The sequence below is a fragment of the Oxyura jamaicensis genome, chromosome 19 (assembly GCF_011077185.1).
Source record: "Oxyura jamaicensis isolate SHBP4307 breed ruddy duck chromosome 19, BPBGC_Ojam_1.0, whole genome shotgun sequence".
NCBI lineage: Eukaryota > Metazoa > Chordata > Aves > Anseriformes > Anatidae > Oxyura > Oxyura jamaicensis.
This window is the reverse complement of record NC_048911.1, coordinates 6,173,202-6,196,454: the sequence shown is the minus strand read 5'-3', so window position 1 is coordinate 6,196,454 and position 23,253 is coordinate 6,173,202. Positions and strand designations below refer to the sequence as shown.

The window sequence follows — 23,253 nt, the reverse complement described above, 5'->3', positions numbered from 1 at the left end:
TACACAGGAATTAAACAGTGTTTATTCAAACAAAGCTCCCCCCCCTTGAAAGACCTGTTTCGTATTATCATCATTACAAATAAAACCAAAAGAAAGTGAACATTCAGACATACAAAATATATACGGGCAGGAAAAGTGCGCTAAAATCAGTCAAAAACCTATAGTATTAATTGAAGTGAAAACTAAAGCAATGCTTTGTAGTTGCCTAGATTTCCCTGGGGGATGGAGAGTCAATGCTTATCTGCCTTCCTCAGAAGAGACAATTTTGATTAATATCAGACCCATCTGACTCAGTCTATTAAACCCTGAAGGAAGGATATTCTTCAGATATAAGAGATATGTCTTTGATTAATAATTCTACCATATTGCCATTCCAAGCATTAACAACTGCATGGCACCTGTGGAAAAGGAAAAGCCTTTGAATTCTACAGAAAAGAACTAACTTGCGCTAATAGACCTGTTCGCCTTCGTCCATGTCTGAAAGCTGTACGGTGTTCTTCCTCCTACCCTTTGCTGAACAAGTCCAAGTGCCACGGTTGTCACTACTTCCTTGCGAAGACGACACAGTGGTTATATAATTCAGCTTTACGTACAGAGAGAAAGCAAAGTTACTTCAGACATTCTGAATGCTTTGTCTAAAGATACTGACAATCTGCCTAGAGAATCCTCTTTAGCACTGTCACAGTTTAATAGACCACAACAGTCTACAGCATCATGGCCGTTTCAGTGCACTCTCAGTCACCAGGGGCGTATCTTCAGAGAAATGAATTAAATCACTTAGCCCACTACACTGGACTACCATGCATGGTATAACTAATGCCAAATTGTCATACATGGGGTAAGGAAAAAGTCAGTGTAACATCCTCCCTTTGAGTTTTTCCTGCAAGTTTTAGCTTTGATGAATTAGCAGCAGCCTTCTCATCCTAGCTGAGCATTTCTCCGGATGTTTGCGATCAACCTCTTGCTGTATTCTCTGTAGTTTACAGGTTTGACATCCATTGCTGTAGCCTTAATACGGGATTCATCCTGTGAAAGAGAAAAGTGGCATGCAAAGAGTGCTCAGCAAAAGAATGCTCAGTTCTAACCTCCTTCTGCCCTCGCTGTTCTTGGCACCAGGGTTAGCTAGGTGAGCAAACTTGACTCCCAGAGCAGCTACACTCTTTTCATTTGGAACAAGCCAGACTTGAGGAACCTGAGAGGGAACAGCTTTAAAGGCAGTCTCCTTCTTCAGTGACCAAGGCTGACAGTATTTGCTGTGAGCAAGTACCTTAGGAAACTTCTCCGCACAAACATAAGAGGAGGAAGCCATCTCTTACGGAGGCAAGGCAAACTGTAAAAGCCATATGCTACATTATTTGCATTTTGGAGGATACTTACATTGTAAGTCTCCAGTTTTACTCTGATCCTGAACTCGTACGTGTTGAAGTTGGCGTTCTGGAAGACTTCTTCAAATGCCTGTTCATTCTGCGAGAAGGACAAAAGACACAATCAGCTGCAGTCACCCAAGCTTCTGGTAGTACCAGGAATTTTCAGAACAGTTCATCTTTTGCTGATGTTGGCAAAATATTGGAACTAACTGGATCATGCATGCAGACCTGGATTTTCCATCAAATTTTAGATGCCAAAACAATAGCTTAAAGTTAGAGAGAAAATTTAGTTCAGAGTGAAAAATCTTTTTAGCAACCTAAACAGAACGATGTATAGCTGCAGCGAGCCTGCAGCCAGATGTACCGAATGAAAACATTATAAATCTGCATAAGATTCTCTCATGCAGCTTAACTGGCTATTTCTGATGTTCTGCAACAATCAGACACTGACAGAGTTAACTACTTCCCTATTAATTGTCTTATTAGGCATTCAGCTCCTCTGCTTATACATCAAGGTTGTATGTATCCTTCACATCCTGACAGACCTATTTAAGAGGATGCTCCATAAAAAGTAGATGCATGTTTTGAAAGTGCTTTTATAACCACTAGAAGACCATGCCACATTTACAGCATAAGCTACTTCTAATTACCATATGAATACTAAACATAATCATCATTTATTACAGACAATTTGTCAAAACAGTAGAAAAGAATTAGACAAGTTGTGAAGACCACGGAAAAAGTTTATTTTTGTACAAACGCATTATAAAATCTTCGCTGACATTCCACCAAAATCCTGCTGCCCCACGGTGATACAGACATGCAGCTATCATAAAATCTCTCTACCAAATGCACTTGACTTGATCAGTCAGTCCAGGAGGAGATAGAGCATCTGGTCCAGAGCTGAACCCACCTCAGTTCCACTCACATTCCAAGTATGAAAACTGCTGGTTTTAAAGCGTGCGGCACTCTTTTCACTACAGGGTGATTCTTCTAAGGTTTAGGAAGGTACAACAAACGGAGGAGAACATGGGGAGCCAGCTGCAGACTGCAACATTTCGGCATATGCTTCCTGAATATTGAAAACCCTTTCTTGTGACCATCATATGGATTAGAGGATGAGAAAGCTCGCTTTATGAAGTGCTTGGCTCCTGTTTCCACCTCTGCCACAAACTACACGGACCATTAGTGAGCGGAAAATGCTGTTAGCACACCAGTCACTGCTACCCTGCATTACCTCCTTTCATAACAAGTACGGCAGAGAAGGAGATGAAAGACCTTGCACGCACATCTATGCTTAGCACGGCGTGGCTGTACGTGGACTCAATACACCCTGTAAGCAGTTGACTTCCACTAACTTCACAGGGCACTGGATGAGGTCTTCAGAGAAAAAACACTAAGATAAGCTTACTGAAAATGCATCAAGTACTGTTTTTAAAGCTCATAAAAGTGTCAAATCAAAACCAATTTCTCCTGGAACACAAAGCATTCCTGCTCAAGGGCTCATTCCATGTTATGTTCCATTTTCTATCCCTGGCCATTTCCATTAGACAGCTCTTCAAAAGACATTACATGTTTGTATTGTTACATAGGATCTGCTGTCTCTCCTTCCCCACTCTCTTCAGCGTTAGAAGTGACTAAGAAATTTTGTTTGAACTCTAGCAGAGATTAAGTATGACTGAACTAAGGAAATATTGACAAGTTAAGAATGTCTGAAAATGGAAATTCAGAAGTGTAGGCACATCTAATTAGAATGCCATGGCAATACATCTGCCTACAGAGCAGAGGTGTCCAGCCTTCAGGATACCACAAAAGTTTTAGCATCTAACAACCACAAGCTTTGTGCCACTTGCCTTACAGAATAAAAGTGCAGGAAATTTCCAAACACCATTCCTGTATGTAAATTACAGGAAGACTAGCCCCACTACGCAGAAATGGATGAGGTCTACAACAGTGTCTCAGGACAATCAGGATTACAGCCTCAAGAATCCCGTTCTGGCTCATTTCCTCCCACAGCCAAGCAATAGGTTAACCAACATCTGGAATACCAATGGAGCCCTAATATCAATCATGCTATAGCCTTAGCCTGGAAGAACAGCGGCGTTCATATACAATTCAAGAACTTAATCTGTTTTCCACATCATTACGAAGTAAAACCACACAGATTTGATATAGTAGACAACTAAAAGCAAGATTATTTTGGTAGGAAGAAAGGAAAATGCAACAAAGAAGCACAGAGACAGGGGGAAGAAAATACTGTCTGTTAGTGTTTAATGGCTTACAGCCACCTTAAAAACTGTTCTAATCTGCCAAAGAAAGATTACTTAAGCATCTCTGCAAATGACCTATTTTAAAAGTCATAGTTTTTGTATTGCCCACAAAGTTTCTGGTAATACTTGGTGAAAAAAAAGAGCCTTCAGAAGAGGGCAAACACACATTAGTTCAAAAAGCTTCCTGCCTACTTACAAAGATACATACAAAGTGTTCTGGAACTTTTTGGTTTTGTAAACAATTTTTTGGAACACATGAGAAATAATGCTGTTAGTATTCATGGCTAAAACGGTTTTTCACATATCCTTCCAATCTAGGTACAATGATAAAACAGCCTGTCCTTTCAACTGTAGTCAATGTGTTAAAGCTGTCAATAGCACTACAACCTTGAGGGCTGACAAGCAGCCAGCTGTCTCTCAAGGTCCAGGTGATAAGGACAGGCTGATCCTCAGTTTAAGAGTCAAAAGAGCTCAGAGGGAGACAGCCTGACTGGGGGAGCAAACTATGGGGAAAACCAGGCAAATCTCTGTTCTCCAGGCAGATGGCCCGTGGAAAATAATTCTGAGAAGAGTAAACAAGTCCCTGCCAAGAACTTCAGACTGAGGAGAAGCAACGATTCGTGAACTTGCAAAAGATTCTGAAGCCCAACATCTGGAGGAAATCTCTGGCCACCAGACCCCTGAGTTGGCCCATCAGCTCAGAGAATGGGCAAGATCATGTTATTGTCAGATGAAGTAGAATATTCCTTTCTTTCAGCGGGCCTTTTGAATTTGTTTTAATAACGCTATTAATTTCTGCTGAAACTACGTGAACATAATCCAACGCCCTTGCCATTATCTCTTGACTTAAGAGTGCTGTATGTGTGCACACAGGGATGAGACCACACTCTCTGCTGGATCAGCACTTGTATCCTGCAGGCACGTTGCATCTTTCCCCAAGTTGCCTTCTAAGTCAATGTCACAAGAACATTTCCTTACCAGTATGATAAGAAAAAGCAGGAAATTTAAGGGCTGCCCGACAACGGGATGTATAAAATACAGATCAACTTCTAGACATTTACTAAAGACTTAATAAGCTAGCTGACTGACCTTTTCCTTCAGTTCTCCCAGGAAAGCAGCACTTTGCCCAAGAATCAATTCTGCTGTGTCTTGGAAGCAAGTCACCCACTGATACTCTAGACAGTCTGCAATGGTCACCTACATCAACAAAAACAAACAAATTAAGCAAACAAAAATAATAGCCTCCAGTTGCCTAATATTGAAGTACAACAGTATGAGAGAGATTTATTTCACAGTTAAAAAGCCTCATGCACCATTGGCACTTTCCATAACCAGGGGTGGAAGACAATGACATATTATTTTACCTTCTAAAAGAGCTCCATAGAACATCACAGTCATTTAAATTAAGTTAATATTGATAGCACATTGTTTGCTGTTATGATCTTGTTGGTCTTTTCCTGTGACACAATGATGTATATTCAGTTCCTTTCCTGTCACCGATGGGCTGCGAACAAGAGCAGGTAGCCCAGAATGGCAGCAGCCAAGGGTGACACCAGCAAGCCTGCAGCCTGCATTTACTTAGTACAGACATGAGAACCTGAGCATAAATACATGTGCTGTGCTATGAGACAACCACCAAAACATTCAAGGACGACACAGGGCAGTAAACAGATCAAGTGCTAGCCTTGTATATGAGGCTGCTTTGACAATTAGGAATGCGAAAATCGGAGACAAACTCTTCTGAAGGCCACAGTTGTAACCTCAGTATTCCTTTTATGTTCTCTGAGAAGGGCTCTGCTATGTTGAGTAGTGCATGCATTCCTAGAAGTTATCTGCTAGGAATTATTCAGAAGCAGTGTATGTTTTAGTAAGATTGCAGGGATAGTTCCCCTTTCTCTGCGTGCCCACCTGGCACAGCATTTCTAAGAAGCAGCTACAACTCTAATTTATAATGTAAAACAGAAAAAGGTTCAACGCTTATGGGATAAGCGGGCATCACAATAATCCTCAGACAGCTCTCTGAAGCAGGCTCCATTAAAGCATGAGACAGAACAATACCTACAAAAAAATGTACTAAATATAGGTAGCAGCTGTAAAAGTGCAATTACTGCTCTCCAGAAATGCCATTTTACTTCAGTTTATCTTCACTACTGAAGAGGCGTAGGCCATCTGTACTCTGCACTGCATAGTACACTTGGAAACCAGAATCAACTCAGCTAGCATCAACTTTTTGGCAAAGAGAAAAGCTTTTAATTGGAGCACTAGGAAAACAAACTGCTAATCAGCTCAATGAAACATTCCTCACCTAGGCACAGCATACAAGTCATTTAAATATCCTCTAATCCACAGGCACTTTAGACAGGCAAACAGCACTCTAAGAGCTCGTTCTCTCAAAACATTTCAACTGGGACTGTCCGGGGAAAGCAGTCAGCGAGAAGCACTGGCCTCCTCTAGTCCACGTACTTACCAGAAGCATCATGCGGTACTTGAAATTGGGGAACTCACGATCACACTTTTCACAACGATACAGTCCATTCTGTTGGTCTATCACTTTCTTATTGCAATCCTGAGAGGGACAGGCCTGGTACATACAGTTCTCTTTGCGCAGATGTACTACTGTGCCCACACAGCTAAAATAATCCGCCTAGGAGAGTGAGTGTGCAACATTAGCCTCAAAACACTCAAATGTTTTCCAATTCTGAATTAACTACAAAGCAAGGCACCCATACTTGGATATTTAAGATTAGAAAGCTTAACAGCTATGGATTATTGGGAAACTGTAAATCAACCCCTCTGTTGCAATCATTTCCAGGCTTCCATTATGTTAAACAAAGTCTCTACAGCAAGATTATTTTGTGTTTCCATTGCGGGAAACTCTGATTGCTAGGTTTTCTTTAGATAAAGCATATTTGCTTTTCCATTGTGTCTGTTCAAATCTCTACTTTTTCACGGGATTAAGATTCTGCACTTTCCTGTGCTTCTTTTGGGAGTCAGTACAAAAACCAGAAAGCCTACTGTGTAGTACTACAGATAAGCGTTTGATTAAACTCTAGCCCACAGAACAAAAATACCCACTCGCCACGGTAAAATAATCATCCTAATGGTTTAAGACCACAGTCAAGTCTTTCAACAGATCAACAGAGGTTGATAAAGCAGCATGTGCAAGAAATGTCACAGAAAACAGCTGAATTACAGGTAAAGTTTTGTCCTTAGATAAAAGTTCTTCTGGATCCCGAATGGCTTAGCACTTAAGTTTGAAAAACAGAAATGTTTTTAAACAAGTCAAGCAGCAGTTTAAGCCTAGAGAGGCGACTGAACTGGAATGCCAGAACCCTGGGTTTTATTCCTAGCTTTTCTATTGAACAAGCGTGCACCCTTGAAAACCACTTCCTCTTAATGCACCTGTTCCTCCTATAATACCTCGTGCTATTTATGTTTGCAAAGATGCAAACATCTTTGGGGTAGACTATTTTTCACTATTTACGCAAGGCTTAGAATTCTCTTGCAAACAAAGGATCATGTTGCAACATCAGCAATGAACTTGGATTCAGTTCTTAAAAAACAGTCACAGAGTAAGCACGTATTGCTCAACAACGTGACGATGCCAATAAGCTTTTTGTTATCCCCCTCTCCAATACACAAGGCTTGTATTCAGCTGCCATGCTCTACCTTATCTCCTTGTCCCAAGTTCTCAGCTTTGGCTTCAAACAAAGTTTTCCAGTTGGTGTTCACCCCAGATGCTGACCCGCCTCTCACATCAGAGATCGAGGAGCATTCCAGAAGCTGCCCCTCGGAGTCAAACCTGGAACCACAAGGATGCACTTCTATTTTTGGATAGCAGACCGTGCAGACTTATCAAAAGCTTACGTTTAGTTTCATGTACTTAATACGTGAGGGATTTTTTTTCTTTTTTAAAAAATCAATGATTGCAAAGGAAACAATTACAGTAATTTGTGTATATTGCAAACAAAAATAGCATTTCAGAATAAGTTAATACTCTGACTTAATTAGCACAGTATTTTATAAACCCACAAAAGGAGGACAGCTTTGTTCTATATAACTGCAATTTGTTTGCCAGCTAGTGGTCAAACCACGCACTGCACGCTTCTTAAAGGCAGGCAGATAACAAGATTTAAGGGCATCAAGATATTTCCATAATTAAAATTAAATTACACGGTACCATTATCTTTGCAGCAGCTTCAAAAGAAAAAGCAAATAGCATTGAACAAATTATGCCTCCTGTGTTAAAGTAAGAAAGCACTCCTTTTCAGAAAAAGATTGTACTATCATCCCATTCAGGCGGTTTTTGTGATTTAAGAAACACACCAAAAGGACTCAGAAACTGAGCATAATTAAAATATGACAGCAATAGCTAAGACCCACAATCAATTTCATCTTCAACAGCCCTCTGAAGTACCGAAGCACTGCTCAATCTGACAAATGGAGAATGCCAGCACAAATATTTTATCCGTGTTTGAAGGATTTAGCCAGAACGTGAACCCAGGATTCACAAAACCCAATGCTGTAGGGACCTCACCCCATTAGCACAGACACCACGTCTCACTGTGCTAGGAGCTACAGCAGACAATTTAGCAACTACCTACTCTCGGAGCAGTAACGAAGCACTAAAAAATCATTTTGTTTTCCTGACAACAGCAAAACTATCTGAAACTCTTTTGCTATCTGAAAAATATCTGATAAGGAACAGACACTGTAAGAAGCCAACAGTTCCTCCACTATATACCAACAGAGTATGCATTGGATTCCATGAAGTGGAAAAACCCTACTATAAATAAATAAATAAACACTGCTCTCCCAGCTAGTCACTCAAAGTAGAGTTGGTCAAAGTCTGATTTCGCACTGGCTTGCAAGGCTTTGGGTCAGCATGCACTACTCCTACGGAACCCATGCCGTCTGCTCCCCTTCCTCAGTATTTCACAGACTGCTCAAATACAAACAAACAATAAAATGCATACTTCACAGCAGGCTGAAATGAATCAACACAAACACAGTCATACCATCCTCGAAGCTTAAAAGCCTCTGGGGTATCGGGGTTGACAACAACTGTACTCGACGACAGGACAGAGAGGCTTCTACCACCGAAGTCAGAGACTCGGGCTCCTCTGATGGCTACCACAGGTTGTCTAGAACCATCAAACGTCTCAGCCTGCGTGTGAAGAAAAAAAAAAGGTGTTAGTAAGCACACAACAACAGAGATACTGAACTTGTGGTCTTGATTCGTGGATTACGACAAAAGACAAGATCTAAATCCAACTATCTTACCATACCTGGGAGGTATGGTTTTCAAAAATATCACTAGAAATTTATGAAAAGGGAGCCAACAAACCTAATACTCCATTTCTAGGGGAACTGGAGAAACTCTGTATTGATGCCGGAGCTGTACACCACTAGTTTGGAGAAAATGGATTGGTCTTTAGGAGCTTTACACAAGGATTTTAGAAACAGAGATGGGTTATGGGAATGGAGGTTTCTCCGAACAGAGGTTATTTGGTCAGATCACCCTCTTTGGGACGTCAAACAACTCGCTTGGCTTGACTGAGCCAATCACGTCTCTTCTACTACAGCTTAACAAGTAGAAGCATAGGTATGCTGACCAAACACTTTTTCTCAACTTTCCATTTTCTGTTTTTAATCTCATAAAGCTGCTTTAATGCTGTCCAGTTGCCATCAGTTTGTTATCTGAGTAAAGTTTGACACTAACAGAGAACCTCTTGGCACTAGAGAGGCTTTGAAAGGTATAGATTTTCAGGACCCCACACCACTTAACGAGCAAGGAGAGGATCATGTGCTTAAAGACCACAAATGAGCTAGAGTTAGCAGAAGCATTCACTGTATCCATGGGATACAAAAAGAACACACAAGAGCTTGGCAGTTAGGGCAAGGACTGTTATTGGGCAGATATGGATTCCTAACCCTAAGCGTACCAGCTGCAGGCTGTAAGCCACTTCCCCTCAACGCTTGTTGTTATCTCTACGAGTGAAAAGATTTAACTTTGTAAAATGCAGATCTCACTGATCTCGAGTTACACAAGAAATTCACCACTAGTAACCTTTCCTGTAACAAGCTGGTTCAGCCTCAAAACTTCGTGATACTGAACTTCAGTTTACTTCATTTACATCAGCAGAGGGTTAATGTTTAGCCACCTACTTGATCATTTAGCTATAAAGCATCGTCGCCAAGCTGGCAAGATCACTCCCGTTTTATAGACCAGAATATAAATCCCTAAGAATCCACACTATCCTTTTGACAAATTACTTTGTTTTCCAGTAGTAAAGGAGCAGTTTACTACAACCACACTATCTTTCAATTCCAGAACTCTGACATTTTAAACTCTCAGTCTGAGATACGGCCTTGCACCCCCTAGTTAAGCAGCAATTTATGCAACGTAACAAGTATCCCACCCTAAGAATAAAATTATCTCAAACGAGACAGCTGTAGCCATCAGGCTTTCCAATAATCAAACTACAACTTGTACTCTTTTCTAAACCAGAAGCCTGTTATCTACAGTCTTTGGGCTTGAGACATAATGGCTGCAGTTGTTCAGAACACATTAGTCAGATCATGTCAGCAGTTTGTCAGAAAAAGGTTAAGAACATCACACCTGAATGAAACCAGACAGTCTTTCACCTTCTTTCTGCCCCGATCCTCAACCACCTAGGACTCTGTCTCAGTGCTATGCCCATGACAACAGCGTGCATTTCCTCACCCTACACAAAGGAACGTTTGCTTAAGAACAGGTAAGAGAGCACATACCTCATTTCCCCATAGCGTAGCTGTCACCAGTTTCCCTGATGTATCCATCAGATGCACATTCCTCTTAGATACCTCCCTATTGCTAGCTTTCACTGTAATTTTAGTGACATCTTCATAGCTCTTACAGATTCCAATTACATCTGAAAAAGAGTTACAATTTAGTTAGAGATGCTCAAGGGTCACAATTGGGGAATACAAGACCACAAGAGAAGAATTCATTCCTAGTGGCAGATTTTTTACCTTGCAATATCCTAGCTCCCTATTCAAATCAAATCTGATATGGAAATTAAGTGTATTATGGCAGGAGTGCTCTACTACAAAATTCTTCAGTGCTTTAATTTTGTTGACAAATTCATTAAGATATTCATAAATTCAAGCCTCACCACATTAGAGATCTCTTTCCATCACATTCTGCCAAAGGACTTCAGCTCCTGATCCTTGCTGGTTAAGAAGTCTCTTAAGTGAGGGGTTTCAAAATGACAGCCACAAGCAAGCAACCAGCTAATGCCCTCGCTGCAGCCCCCTAGGCCATGAGCTGCAACTTGAATAAGTTTTGGGGATTGGACCAGATGACCTCTACAGGTCCTTTCCAACGCAAAACATCCAGCAAGTCCTGGGAAGTCGCATGTTTGGGCGGTAAGAACTAATGCCCTTTGAACTCCCGGACATTATTCCTTTTTGAACATGACAGATCTACCTTTAAAATTGCTAGCCGAATGCCTCTGAATCACATGCATCTTGTGCCTGTGAAACCTGAGAACCCTCGCCCCCACCCAAGCCTCTGATTTTTCCGGAGTACTCTGCCCAACAAATTACAGAAAAACAAACCTCCAATACTTCACAAAGCAAGCCAAAACAGTCATGCAACTTGGACTTGGATGCAATGAATTATGCCAAAATCACTACGGAGATAATTAGATAGTGAAAGCAAGCAAGACCATGGAAGGTATGAAACGCACACGTGCTGAGCAAGGACATTTTTCCTTCAGCCCTTTTCTGTGGAAAACAACAATCATACTACAATAAACAAGTATCGTTTACTGCCTTTAGTTTGAAGCACTAGTTTGCAGAGAAATCATTACACATTGTTAGCAGAACAGGATAAAGACTGCTTAACAGTATAATCGCCCAAGGCATTTTTAATGGCAACCACCACTGGCTAACTTCACCCAAGAGATCAAAACACTGCAAAGAGATCAAAAAAGCACTGCATTGCTCTCTGCCTCCCCCAGTATTCACGACAAAATAAAATTTCAAAGCCTTATAGCTCGCCATTTCGCTACTTAGACTGACCGACAATTGAGTCTTTGGGTCTGTTCTCCAACTCAGAGATGGATACAAACTCAAACTGAACAGATGGAAGATGCTGGGCATCATCACAGGGCACAACTGAAGTCTCATTAGTGAATGTAATCTCATAGTCATTCTTAACAGCTGTATATTGCTTGTTAGCAGTCTTCAAATTGCCTTTGGTAAAATAATATACCTGGAGGAGAAAGCAATGAAACAGAGGATATTATCAGAAGTCAGACAGAGAAAATGGATTGTGTTCACCTTTAAAAATCCTTGCTATGCTGAAGCTCCTCTTTTCTAGCTCATGTCAGTCCATGAAAGCACAATACTACTGTACCTTGTTCAGTTCAATGAGAGGAAAGAACTTGTCTGCTTGATCATTGAACGCGGTAGCTCTAATCTCACCCTGGAGAAAAACAGGAGAGTTGGTAAGAACCGAAATTCAGCATGAAAATTAATAAGCAAATAAATAAAGCCTTCACATTGTTAAGTGGCATCAGTTCTACAGACACAGTGTGGGTTGCCAGGCTAGCTCCATGCATTTGAGAAAAAACACCGTTCTCCTCAGATTTGTAGTTCTAGCTACAACAACATATTCTACACCTGACCATCACGTCTCATATTCAAGTCTCACTCGCATCTCTGGAGCTCCAGAACAAAATGCAAAAGAACTGCCATCATATGCACACCTTTGAACAGGTTCTCCTAAAACTGGCATTAATTGCCGTTACAGGAAAGAAAAAGGTCAAATAGATCACCTAGCTCGACAAGTTAGCACACAGGAATATTGTGGTACTTCCTACTCATACATGAAGTCAAGTCCTTAAGTTACAATTAATTGCAATTATAAACTCAATAGATACATTTAAAACCAAAACAGAAAGAGAGTACTAACAGTATGCCGAGAAAACAAATGGCTGGTGACAACACGTTACATTATTAACCTCACATTTTATACTAAATATAATCTTGCAGAATCTTGTTTTCATGACAGAAGGCTGTAATTTGATAAGAGGTTTGATAAACTGTGAGTTTAGTTAGATTAACCAGATACCATTCCCCAAACAAACCACAGATGAAATTTCCTAGTATTACAATAATTTATACTCTGATTTCCTCACGGAAATGAAAGCTTATAACTTGGAGGCAATGCTCCTCTCACTCCTTGTTTTGTAACATGTAACTAAGCAAGGATGAGATCTCATTCTCAGTCTAAAGGCAAGCATGATAAAACTAAGTATTAGGTTGTCAGTTTCCCTAAACAACCGTATTTTGAGGCTGCAGAGATTGAGTCACACAGTATAGACTTTGATGAAAAATAATCAGTAATGCCATACATTTTAGACTTCATTCTGGCTAAGAACTGGATCGCTGATGCTCAAGTTAATGAATATAGGAATATGAACTTCAGTCGTCATAAAAAACATTTTCTGTAATACACTTTATTTCCTCTATTCTGCCTTTATAAAGGGTTCATCAGCATCTGGCATACATTATCTTTTCCTCAACACATAACACTTACACTTTCATCAACGAGCTCTATAGAAAAGAGCTTTCCTTCTCCGCGGGAGTTGCTCCACGTGCGGATCTGGCCTTTTTGGGTAACACGAGCACAAATGGTCCACCTGAAATTGTGTAAGAAAAAAAAACGTTCTATGTCCTCTTTTATATATATTTACATTTTTAGAAGAGACTGGATTTACCAACCTTAGGAACTGGAATGTCACTATTTAAAAGCCAGAATTTTTCCACTGCACCTCAGCAACTCTACCTGCCTTTCTGCTGCTTTCTATTTTAATGGCCTCGACCATTAAAGGCAGAAAGTTGTATAGAAAGCAACAACAAAGCCAAGCATAAAACACCTAGTACGATATAGCAGTGAACAATCCTTCTGCATAAAAGCAGGCCTCAAATCTCTTCCTTTTTTAGGGTACACTTCTCATAGAGCAGTTTGCCTGTTCTGAATAGCCATGTTAGAACTCAAGAGCCCAATTATAGGATTTGCATTTAACTTAGGTAATCAAATCAGTCTGCATAACTTTAAAATGTCATTCACAAAATAATTACATCCTCATGATTTTCAACAGAACAGTAGCTGAAGTGAATAGCTTACTGAGCTGTTTTGTCATTAACTTATCAAAAAAGAAGGTCACTTTAGGAAAAAGAGAAGTCAATTGATTTTCGACTAAAATATTAAAAACCTATCAAGCTCAGCAGGGCAACTTCACCAAGACAATGGAAAGGCAAATCTCACGTTGTCAGTGTTGATGAAATAAAAAAGACCAAAAACCTGTACAGCTGTTTCTGCCGCGTGTGGTTTTTTGTTTCGTTCCCCCGCCCTTCCTGCGCCCCTCCCCAAGTTAACTGATAAAGTCAAAACTTAACGAAGAAGAACTTAACAGAGATTCATACATCTCTGTAAGGATGATAAAGCAGAAAGAGGTTGTTCCTTCATGCCTGTGACATTGATTAATACCTGGCAGACCATTCAAACTCACTTAGATTGGTATGGATTCAAGCTGGCAATCGGCACTACTTTAGCCTGAGATCCCCCTGGTGTCTTCATTGCGCTGGGAGCACTCGCTTTACTGAACTGGTTTGAGGGAGCATGGTACTTTGGAGCAGGAGGACCTTTCAGGAAAGAAAACAACAAAAATAATAAAGTATGCAGAATTTCAGCCATGCAGACAAAAGGCATGGTAACACCAACTCATTTAAGAGCTCTGTGGTGCCCTTATAGCATCATGAAGTTTGTTGAATTACTTCTACTCCTGGTCACGAGTATTTTTTAGGCTGCAAACTGCCACAGAAAAGACACACTCAGACTTTTAGAGTGGAAATGGAGAAGTGTCCTGAGTCTGTTAAACAGTCTAAGTGGAAAACAACCAGTTAGCAGTGTATTTTCTACAATGCAGCACATGAAGGTTTGGACCTACACCACTTGGGGGAACGACTAAGATATTGTAACCCGTACAATCAAGCTGTCTCCTGATATAAAGCAGTACTGCTAATTCTAAACAGAATCTTGTTAATGGACATATGTAGACCTTTTATCACCAGTTTTAAATACAGGAAGGAAAAACTTGTTTTCTGCTGGAGTAAGCAAATGTTAAAATTCAGTATTTCAAACCACCACAATACTTAAAACATCTGCATAAAGAATACAGACGAGTTAAAGCAGTACCAAGAGCTAGGACTTTGACAACTTCACTTTAAAAATAAGTCTACAGGCTGACATTTATATCAACTGCCTTTTTCAGCATCTTGCTATTTAAAATCTTGATCAAAACATTGTATTTATAGATGTACTATCAAATTAATTTCAGTCCTGCACCACCTAAACTGCTTGGCCTCAATAGCTCAGCACTGATAACACAACTTTTAGTCAGCTCCACGCTGTAGCCTACTTGGGTGTCCAGAGAGCACCACTTCAAGACCACAAAATTGCCTCCAACTAGATGTTCGGTTTACACTGCTTTGTCAAAGTTGCTTCCCTTGAGGAGGAAACAGGACAGAATTTTTAATTCCAATATACAGTAGGCTCTTGAGATAATTCACCTTTTCAAGCTACAGGTTAGTCTAACGTAGTTTCTTGTAGAACACTATTATAGAAAGGGTCTTTTTTAAGTTTAAGCTGTAGTTTTGTAGTTCACAAGCAGAAACCAGAATTCCTGATCGGGATTATTCTTACCTGCTACTGACACATTGCCATTTTGTTGCTGTGCTTTGCTGGGTGCTGCATTTGCTGCTGGAGCTGAAGAACGCTGCTGCCCCTGCCCTGGTAATCAAATGGAAGGAGGTCATTTAGTACAGCAGAGAGCATGGTAATTAGAGCTGCCCTTAAGCCTTTTTAAGAAGAAGTAAGTTTTGTATGAAAACAAAATTTTAAACACAGAAAACACGCTAAAATTCAGGTGTTGTAAGGCACAGCAGTAGCAAACTATCTGTTGAACGATATTTACATGGAGGAATTTCAGTCAGATCTCTTTCCCCAAGCAACTGCTTTCTACTTGAGAAGAATTCAGGGTTGACAGTTATTTAAAAGGACAGCACTGAAGTAATCTTGACAACTTCTCAGTTTTTTATAGGCTTCTATTGCTCTGACAGGTAGTTTCTGCTACTACCTAACAGCCAAGATAAAAAACTGTAGAATTCCTTCTTAAAACGTGGAGAGGACCAAGAAAACACTGGATGAAGTCAAACCTGCAGTTAACACAAGACAAAGAAAACACCTGCTACATTTTATTTAATTAAAGAAATTTAACATAGGGGTGATGGGGTCATCATTTCCACATTCAGCAGTCCTTTCCTGGGATATGACATGCCACAGTAAGCACATATCGTACATGTTTCTAGATACCAGGGTTTTCACTTGCATTACACAGATGATAAATTACAAGAAAGAGCAGAGGGACATACATAGAAAAACAGTACATTAGAAGATTAAATCCAAAAATTTGGATTACTTTACAGAAATTACTTTCCTGTAATGTTTTGCTTCCAGATTAGTAAATACCCAACGTTTTTGTCTCTTTGGACCCAACTAACTCCTTAAGCCACCAGTTTGCAGGAAGTCCTAGGCCTGAGCAGGCAAAGTCCCCCCAGATTTGGGGTGTGAACAGCAAGACAGACAGGGAAAGTGGAAAAGAAGGTGAGACTGAGCCCATAATCATCCCAAGGAACAGAAGCAGAGAATCCCAGAGCAGAATGGCAAGAAAGGATGGCAGAGAAGCACGGTAAAGGAGTGGAATCAACACACGGAGACCCTGATGTTGCATAGCCTACAGAGGTAGGCTTCTAGGTATCTTTAATCCAAAAACATATTTAAGAAAATACCCCAAACAAGGTCTTTGCACTAAACCAGTCCGTTCCTCTCACTTGTCGCAGTAGCCACAGTGGTGAAACGGTGACAGGAGTCACCCTAGCAACTGCGTGACGTCAAACAGCAACGTGCACTTACTGCGGAATCCGCTAGATGGAGAAACCCAATTTCACCCTCATTCAGCTGCCTCACTTACTCAGAGGACCCAGTCAGTGCTACACCCCAAATTCATTTTGTATGAGAAGGGAGGAAGAAAAAAAAAAAACACAAACAAAACACTTCAGAGAAAATACGTCTGGGTAGGGAAAGAATTTGCAAGAAGCACATGAACGTGCATATGAAACAGCAAGAGGCTTCCTTTCTACTTCTGTAACAACGAGTCCTAGGGAAAAGAAACATTTTAATACAAAAGATAAAATAAATTTAAAAAACACACTATTAGAATACTTGTATATTATGAAACAAAATTGTGCTTTAATGGTTGCCTACCCAAAGCCTGGCATTTCTCAGCACACTGTGAATATAACAACACATCTGTGCACGTGTTCAAACACAAAAAGAGAAAATCTCTCCAATTTTCTTGCTTGTGGAGTTGAGGGACACCTTAACTATGACTTGTAGTGGCTGGTGGCCTACAGATCACTTCGGTTGCTCGGAAAAATCAATTCCTCTGCTTGTTTTTTGCTATTAATTTTTATTAGCAGAAGCTGAAAAACAATCCAAAAAAATCCACCCACACTTCAAATACCTGATCATATTTCTGCTATGCACATCAGGTTAGTCAAACCCAAACTAAGCTTAGCCCCACCTAATGTAAGAGCGGTACAGCAGGAGTCCCATGGTTCCAACAATTTGTTACCCAGAGGTCTTGCTATAGGGCCATGACAGAAGACCCATTCCAGAACCGAGCAGCAGCACAGGGGAGGAAGAGGAGGGAAGCACACTTTGAAAGAACGCACGCCAAAAGGCGATGGTGGGAAGAGCAGGAAGAAGAGTTCAAGCAAATGTATAAGTATACAAGCATTTCAACACTGAAAGATTAATGACAGAAATTAAACATAAGTAGCAAGTAATTGTTACAGTAAGAATGAAGTCCAACATCAGAGTAATTTCAATGAGATTAATGGCAGTAATAACATTACCATATAGCTTTCTACAAAGAACTAAACTGCTCAATCTTAATTTTCTATAATACTATTATGAAATGCCGCCTGAAAAGTTTTTATGGTGTGTATTACAGAGATTGCATCTCCAGCTTCCTTGTTAGGGAGATTAACCACCTACTGCTCAAGCGTAAAGAGGCAAAAGGCATCTTCTCACTCTCTGGGTCCTACTGTGGTAGGAAAGGATAGCATTTAATCCTAGGTCTAGCAATTTGAGATCTGCATTTACAGAAAGATGAAAAGCAGGACTAAAAACTTTTTTTTTTTTAATGGAAAAAAACAAAGTGCTCTTCTATACTCATTCTGCATTAGCTGAGCATTCATCAAAAGTATCATCTCTCGATACATATACAAAAGCTTAAAGAAGCTGCAACCTCAAATACACCTCTGTCATTTTACAAAGGTTTTCAAGACAAATGAGACAGCCTTGCACAGAGCATAAAGGCTGGGTTAAGCATACCTAATCTAAACGATCACTGTCTTCTGTAACTGAAACCTTAACATCAAAAAAAAAATCTATGAATTTTGCAGAATAATGTCAGTGTTAAAATATACATTGCATCAATTTTGGCATCTCTTAACCATCTAGCACAAAGCCACCCTTTCTGTGATCGCAGACCCGTAACACTTCCATTTCCAAAAGGTTTTAGATTTGAAAACTCCACTGCTGGGTACTTTTTCAAATCCAAATGAACACAACTTTGATCAAAATCTTTTTAATTTTACCAAAATGTACACTCTTAAGGGTGTATTTTCAACTCAGTTATCTAAGAGGGAAGATTTCCAGTTGTTTCTAAGCAACAGTAGGACAAGAGAAGAACACCATCCAGTTCCCACGAAACATGCTCTTGTATTATCATACAAGCAAGAGAAATGGGAGAAAAGAGACAAAACAGTCTGCTCAATAGGTGTTCTGAAAATCCTGGTCTCTACAGCAACTGTGGGATTAAACCATAAAATCTGAGATGTCAACACATTTTTTAAACAGCAATCAGCGAAGTAACTATCAAAGGAACAAAGGATTCTTTAGGCTCATTTAACAAACGCACCTCTAATTCCCCAGGAAAAAGAACAGTTGATGAAGAAAGACATCTTTGCAACAAAAGCTAATTTCAACTTCAGTTGGTAAAGTAGATCTTCAACCAGAATGGCAGCGTACCTACCAGCATTTGTCCAAAATACCTTACAGAAAGTTGCTGCCACTAGTTCTTAGCAATAAATTAATTCAACTCCACCAGGAAAAAGACAAATGAAAAAAATCCACCGAAGAAAAGGTATTTGCTATTAAATGTCAGCCATTATCTGTATGTACGTCAATGCTGGAGATGTTCAAATATTTTCTTTGAGTGTTTATTATCCTCCCTCTTTTTAAGAAAGAGAACTACAAGAACTGAACATACTTCTGAACATCTCAGGGGGAAAAAATTATACTAATCTGAAAAATGTTTGCCTGACAACTGTAAAGTCAGCACATGGAAATGAAGAATGCAGTTACTTAAGCAATGGAAAGCAAAAGATTCACAGGAGGTCAGCTTAATGGCCACCCAAAGCATCATCATTTTTCAGATGGCAGCGCAGGACCAGATGCTTAGGGAAGTCTGTATGCTGGCCATGTTTTCCTAACAGTATCTCATCTATCTACTTCGAGCAATATAAGTTTTAGTGCTTCCTGAACCTCACATTCAGACAGAGGATGTATTGTTATGTTTAACAGCCTTTAATGGATTTTTTTTATATATATCTAATTGCTTTTTGAACCTGTGCCAATTTTTGGCACCTAACTCATGTAGCAGCATGTTCCATAATTTAACTATACACTGTTTGGGGGTGTAGCACAGCCTTTGTTTTAAAACCACTACCTGATAATATGAGAACTAAAGAGCATCAAGTGAATGCAGAAAAGAAATTTGTCATTCTTTATTCATCCGCTCCGTGCCATCTTAGTTTTATAGATCATTATTACATCTTCCTCCTGACATTTTCTTCCCAGACAGAAGAAAAACTAACTTACTTCGTTACTCATCACAAAGAGATATTGAACAGCTTTCACATACTTACTGAAACTCTACATAAAGACCACTAACATATAATAAAAACCTGTCAATGCTATCACAGAGTATAGGTACTACTCATTGCCATTTAGAGATTGAAGCCAGAGACAAGGTGTGGAGTTTATGAAAATATGAACAAACCCTACTTTGTGTTACACAAACAGAAAGGATTTTCAAGATGCAGACGTTACTGCTGGAGGCAGAAGGAAGTTGAACATGCTTGACTGCTTCTTTTTAAAGGCAAAGAAAGGCAGCTGAAAGACTCTCATAACAGACGGTGTTCAGATGAGGTATTTGTGTACAGAGGATACTCACCTTCATTGTATGGCACTGGATTGCCAATATTACCACCAACCATATCAGCAGTTTTCAGAACATCTAAGTCCATCAAGATAACCACTCTCCTACAGACATAAAACAGACAATTATAAAAGACTTTGGCTCCCTCTGCAAGTCTACCAGGCTGAGTATCCTTTCTGGCAGATACCAGAAGCAACCATTAGGGGCTGATTCTTTGTACAAGTCATGTGGAAAGCGAAAGCTCTCCACTGTCAGCTTAACCCTCTCATGACATACAACTAGGCTTGAAAAAGTATCACGTTTCACCAAGGACAGCCGATGGCAGGCTGCATGCATCGGCCCACAAAAATGGCTTGAAACAACAGTGTTTTAAGAGTATCAAAGCCAGATTTCACAAGGGAATTCGTTCCCTGCCTCAAAATAAGTTATGTTCCCTCCAGAAAAATGTGAAATCAAAGCAGATGCAGAACCTCCGATCATGTTCTCCCAGACACACACAGCTTTTAGATGATCACTCAGATCACTCCTAATTTTACTGTACCTACCTTACTTCTTCCAAAGTCTCCTAATAAAGCAAAGATTTCACAACATGCCTAAGTGACATGCAATCTTCACTGTTTCTTAACCACATCAAGTAGTTTTAAGTGAATTGAAAAGAAACAGCACAGTTTGGAGCATTCCAACTGGAAGTCTTCAATTACTAAGTCACTATCCTAGGCACGTGTGCACCTGCTGCAGTCACATCCTGCAAGCGCATGTGCTGTGTATTTTCCCTCCTGCACCCTAAAGACTTATTATTTTCAGATAATCCTAAGCAAAAGGATTTGGTCTTTGCTTAGTCACCCAGGACAGAGCACCTGCTAGCACAGCTGTCCTTCTGTAGAAGCATGCTTGAAGAAATGTACGTACCTTCCATCTTTCAAGCTATTGACAATGAACCTGTTAACCTGACAAATACAGTGGGCTGCTAAGCGTTCCTCTTCCACGAGAGAGTTCAGCTGCGTTGCCAACATGAATGCTGCAAAAATAGGAGAAATGATGAAACAACTCATGCCAGCCTCCAAGAGGACCTGCCACAACTGGACACTTTTCCAGACAGCCTACTAGCATTACCTTAGACCTACAACTTGCTCAGTTAACTAGCATGTAGAAAACAGTGTAACAGCTAACAAGTCGCCGACATTCAACATTGGCTTAATTGTATTCACTCCCTAAACTTCAGAGTGCAACAACAGAATGGTAGAATCATTTAGGTTGGAAAAGACCTCTAAAACGATCATATATTAAAGAAGTCAGAAAAAGCCTAAGATAAGTTACTTTAAAAATGTGCACTACGAAAACATATGTAGACATCTGTATTTTCATTATATGCTACAGCAACTTAATTGCTTCAACCTCACAAAGAAAGTTCCAGAGAAGGAATTTGTCTGAGTGTTAAAACGTAGCTGCGTGCTTCAGACTCTGTGGTCCCCATTTAGACCACGTTCTTATTCAATACTTCTTTCATCACTATGCAACGTGACGTTAAACCTGAACTTCAGCACCATCAGCATCACAAAATCTCACGGCAGCTTTTCATACTTACAGGACAGCGTGTTAACCCCGTCGCTCATCAGCACTCGGTAACGTGGAGGCCCATTTCCTGTAGCAATAGCCCGTGTATTCTATAGGGAAAACACCAGATCGTTACTTCCTGTTCATTTCTTCAGAAGCCCTTCAAAAGCACGAATTGACGCCTTCTAGACATTAGGAGGAAATTCTTTGCTGTAAGGGTGCCGAGGCACTCGAACAGGTTGCCCTGGGAATATGTGGATGTCTCAGCTCTGAAGGTGTCCGAGGCCAGGCTGGATGGGGCTCTGAAAACCTGATCTAGGGGGTGGCATCCTGCCCATGGCAGGGGGATGGAGATAGGTGGTCTTTAAGGTCCCTTCTGTGATCAATAAACAAAGTGAACTTGCCTACCTTGAAAGCAGCTATCAACTGCACAGCTCATGTAACGCAAAACCTATTACTCTAAATGACATCGAGAGCACGTCAGCCACGCTGGGCTCCTCCACACAGTGCTCCTGGCTACAGCACAGCCCCGTTCCACATCCACCAAGGAAGCTGACCACCGACCCGCCAGAAACAAGTGACAAATGGGAGTACTCACGATGACTTGCAGCACAGGCTTCGCGACGCTCTCCCCCTGCATGATGGCCTGGAGAGGACAAAAAGAGAAACTCAGCGAGCTGCCACCGAGAGCTTGGAGACCCTGGCGGCGGGGGGGGCAGGCTGGCACCAGCGGGCCCGCCAGCGCCTCTCAGTGCCGGGCCCACCTCAGAGCACGGCACCGCACCGCTCCCCTCAGGGCCGGGGCTTGCACCGGGTCCCCGCCGCCCTCACCGCTCCGTGCCCCGGGACCCGAGTCCTCCGCCCCAGGCCGCGCGCAGCCTTCGTGCCCCCCCCGCCACGACCCGAACCGGGCCCGAACCGGGCCCGAACCGAGCCCAGGCGGGCCCAAACGCGTTCCCCCGCCCGGTCCCGGAGCGCGGGGCCGCCGCGGGGCCGCTCACCGCGATGGCGCCCTCGCTGAGCCGCACGCTCATGGTGCCGCCGCTCCCGCCGCGCTCCGCCACCGCCGAATCCTCCCGCCGCTCCGAGCCGCGCTCCCACTTCCGGCGCGTCATGACGTCACCAATCCGAGCGTTCCTATTGGCTGTTCGGCGCCGTACGGCGGAAGCGCTCCCGGAGTTCCCCATCAGGGCGCCGCCATTAGGTGGTGGGAGCGCGGCTCCATGGCGCTGCCGGTGGAGGAATGGCGGCGCTGCGCCGCGCGGTGCCGGGCCGCGCTGGGGCCGGCGCTGAGGGAACGGCTGGAGGCGGCGCCGTTGGGCGAGGCGCTGCGGTTGGGCTGCGGCCTCCTCAGGTGAGCTGCGGGGCTAGAAGTGCCGGGACAGGCTGGGCCTAACGGTGCTGATCTCCCCCCGCGTTGTCCCGTTAGGCCCGGAGCGGAGGAGGCGGCGGCCCTGCAGCGGCTGTGCCGCCGGGCGCGCACCGGCAAGGAACCGGCGGCCGCTCGCTGGTACCGGGAGGAGGGGAACCGGCGGTTCGGCCGCTGCTGCTACAGGGATGCTGCGCTGCTCTATTCGCAGGTAAAGGGCTCGTGGGGTCCCCCCCCCCCCCGGCGTCTGTGGGGTTCCCCCCCCCCCGGCGTCTGTGGGGTTCCCCCCC

General features: G+C 41.9%; 2 protein-coding genes across 4 annotated transcripts in view; one reads left to right on the top strand and one right to left on the bottom strand.

Moving 5' to 3' along the window:
- Positions 1 to 22,735, bottom strand: RPA1 (replication protein A1). Its single transcript, XM_035342873.1, has 17 exons — positions 22,596 to 22,735; positions 22,193 to 22,240; positions 21,626 to 21,704; positions 20,950 to 21,058; positions 20,056 to 20,144; positions 15,396 to 15,482; positions 14,203 to 14,335; positions 13,227 to 13,329; positions 12,042 to 12,110; positions 11,705 to 11,897; positions 10,412 to 10,551; positions 8,656 to 8,804; positions 7,307 to 7,439; positions 6,105 to 6,281; positions 4,727 to 4,834; positions 1,378 to 1,464; positions 1 to 1,026 (listed from the first exon to the last, which is right to left on the bottom strand). The coding sequence occupies exons 1-17, from the start codon at positions 22,707 to 22,709 to the stop codon at positions 919 to 921; spliced, it is 1,926 nt and encodes a 641-aa protein (XP_035198764.1). The 5' UTR covers positions 22,710 to 22,735; the 3' UTR covers positions 1 to 918.
- Positions 22,683 to 23,253, top strand: part of SMYD4 (SET and MYND domain containing 4) — a 6,663-nt gene continuing 6,092 nt past the window's right edge. For 2 of the 3 annotated variants that reach the window (XM_035342871.1, XM_035342870.1), the window contains exons 1-2: positions 22,683 to 22,948; positions 23,024 to 23,174. In XM_035342871.1, coding sequence (XP_035198762.1) covers positions 22,818 to 22,948; positions 23,024 to 23,174 — 282 coding nt within the window. In that variant the 5' untranslated portion in view covers positions 22,683 to 22,817. The remainder of the gene's footprint in view (positions 22,949 to 23,023; positions 23,175 to 23,253) is intronic. The other variant, XM_035342872.1, reaches the window with a different exon arrangement.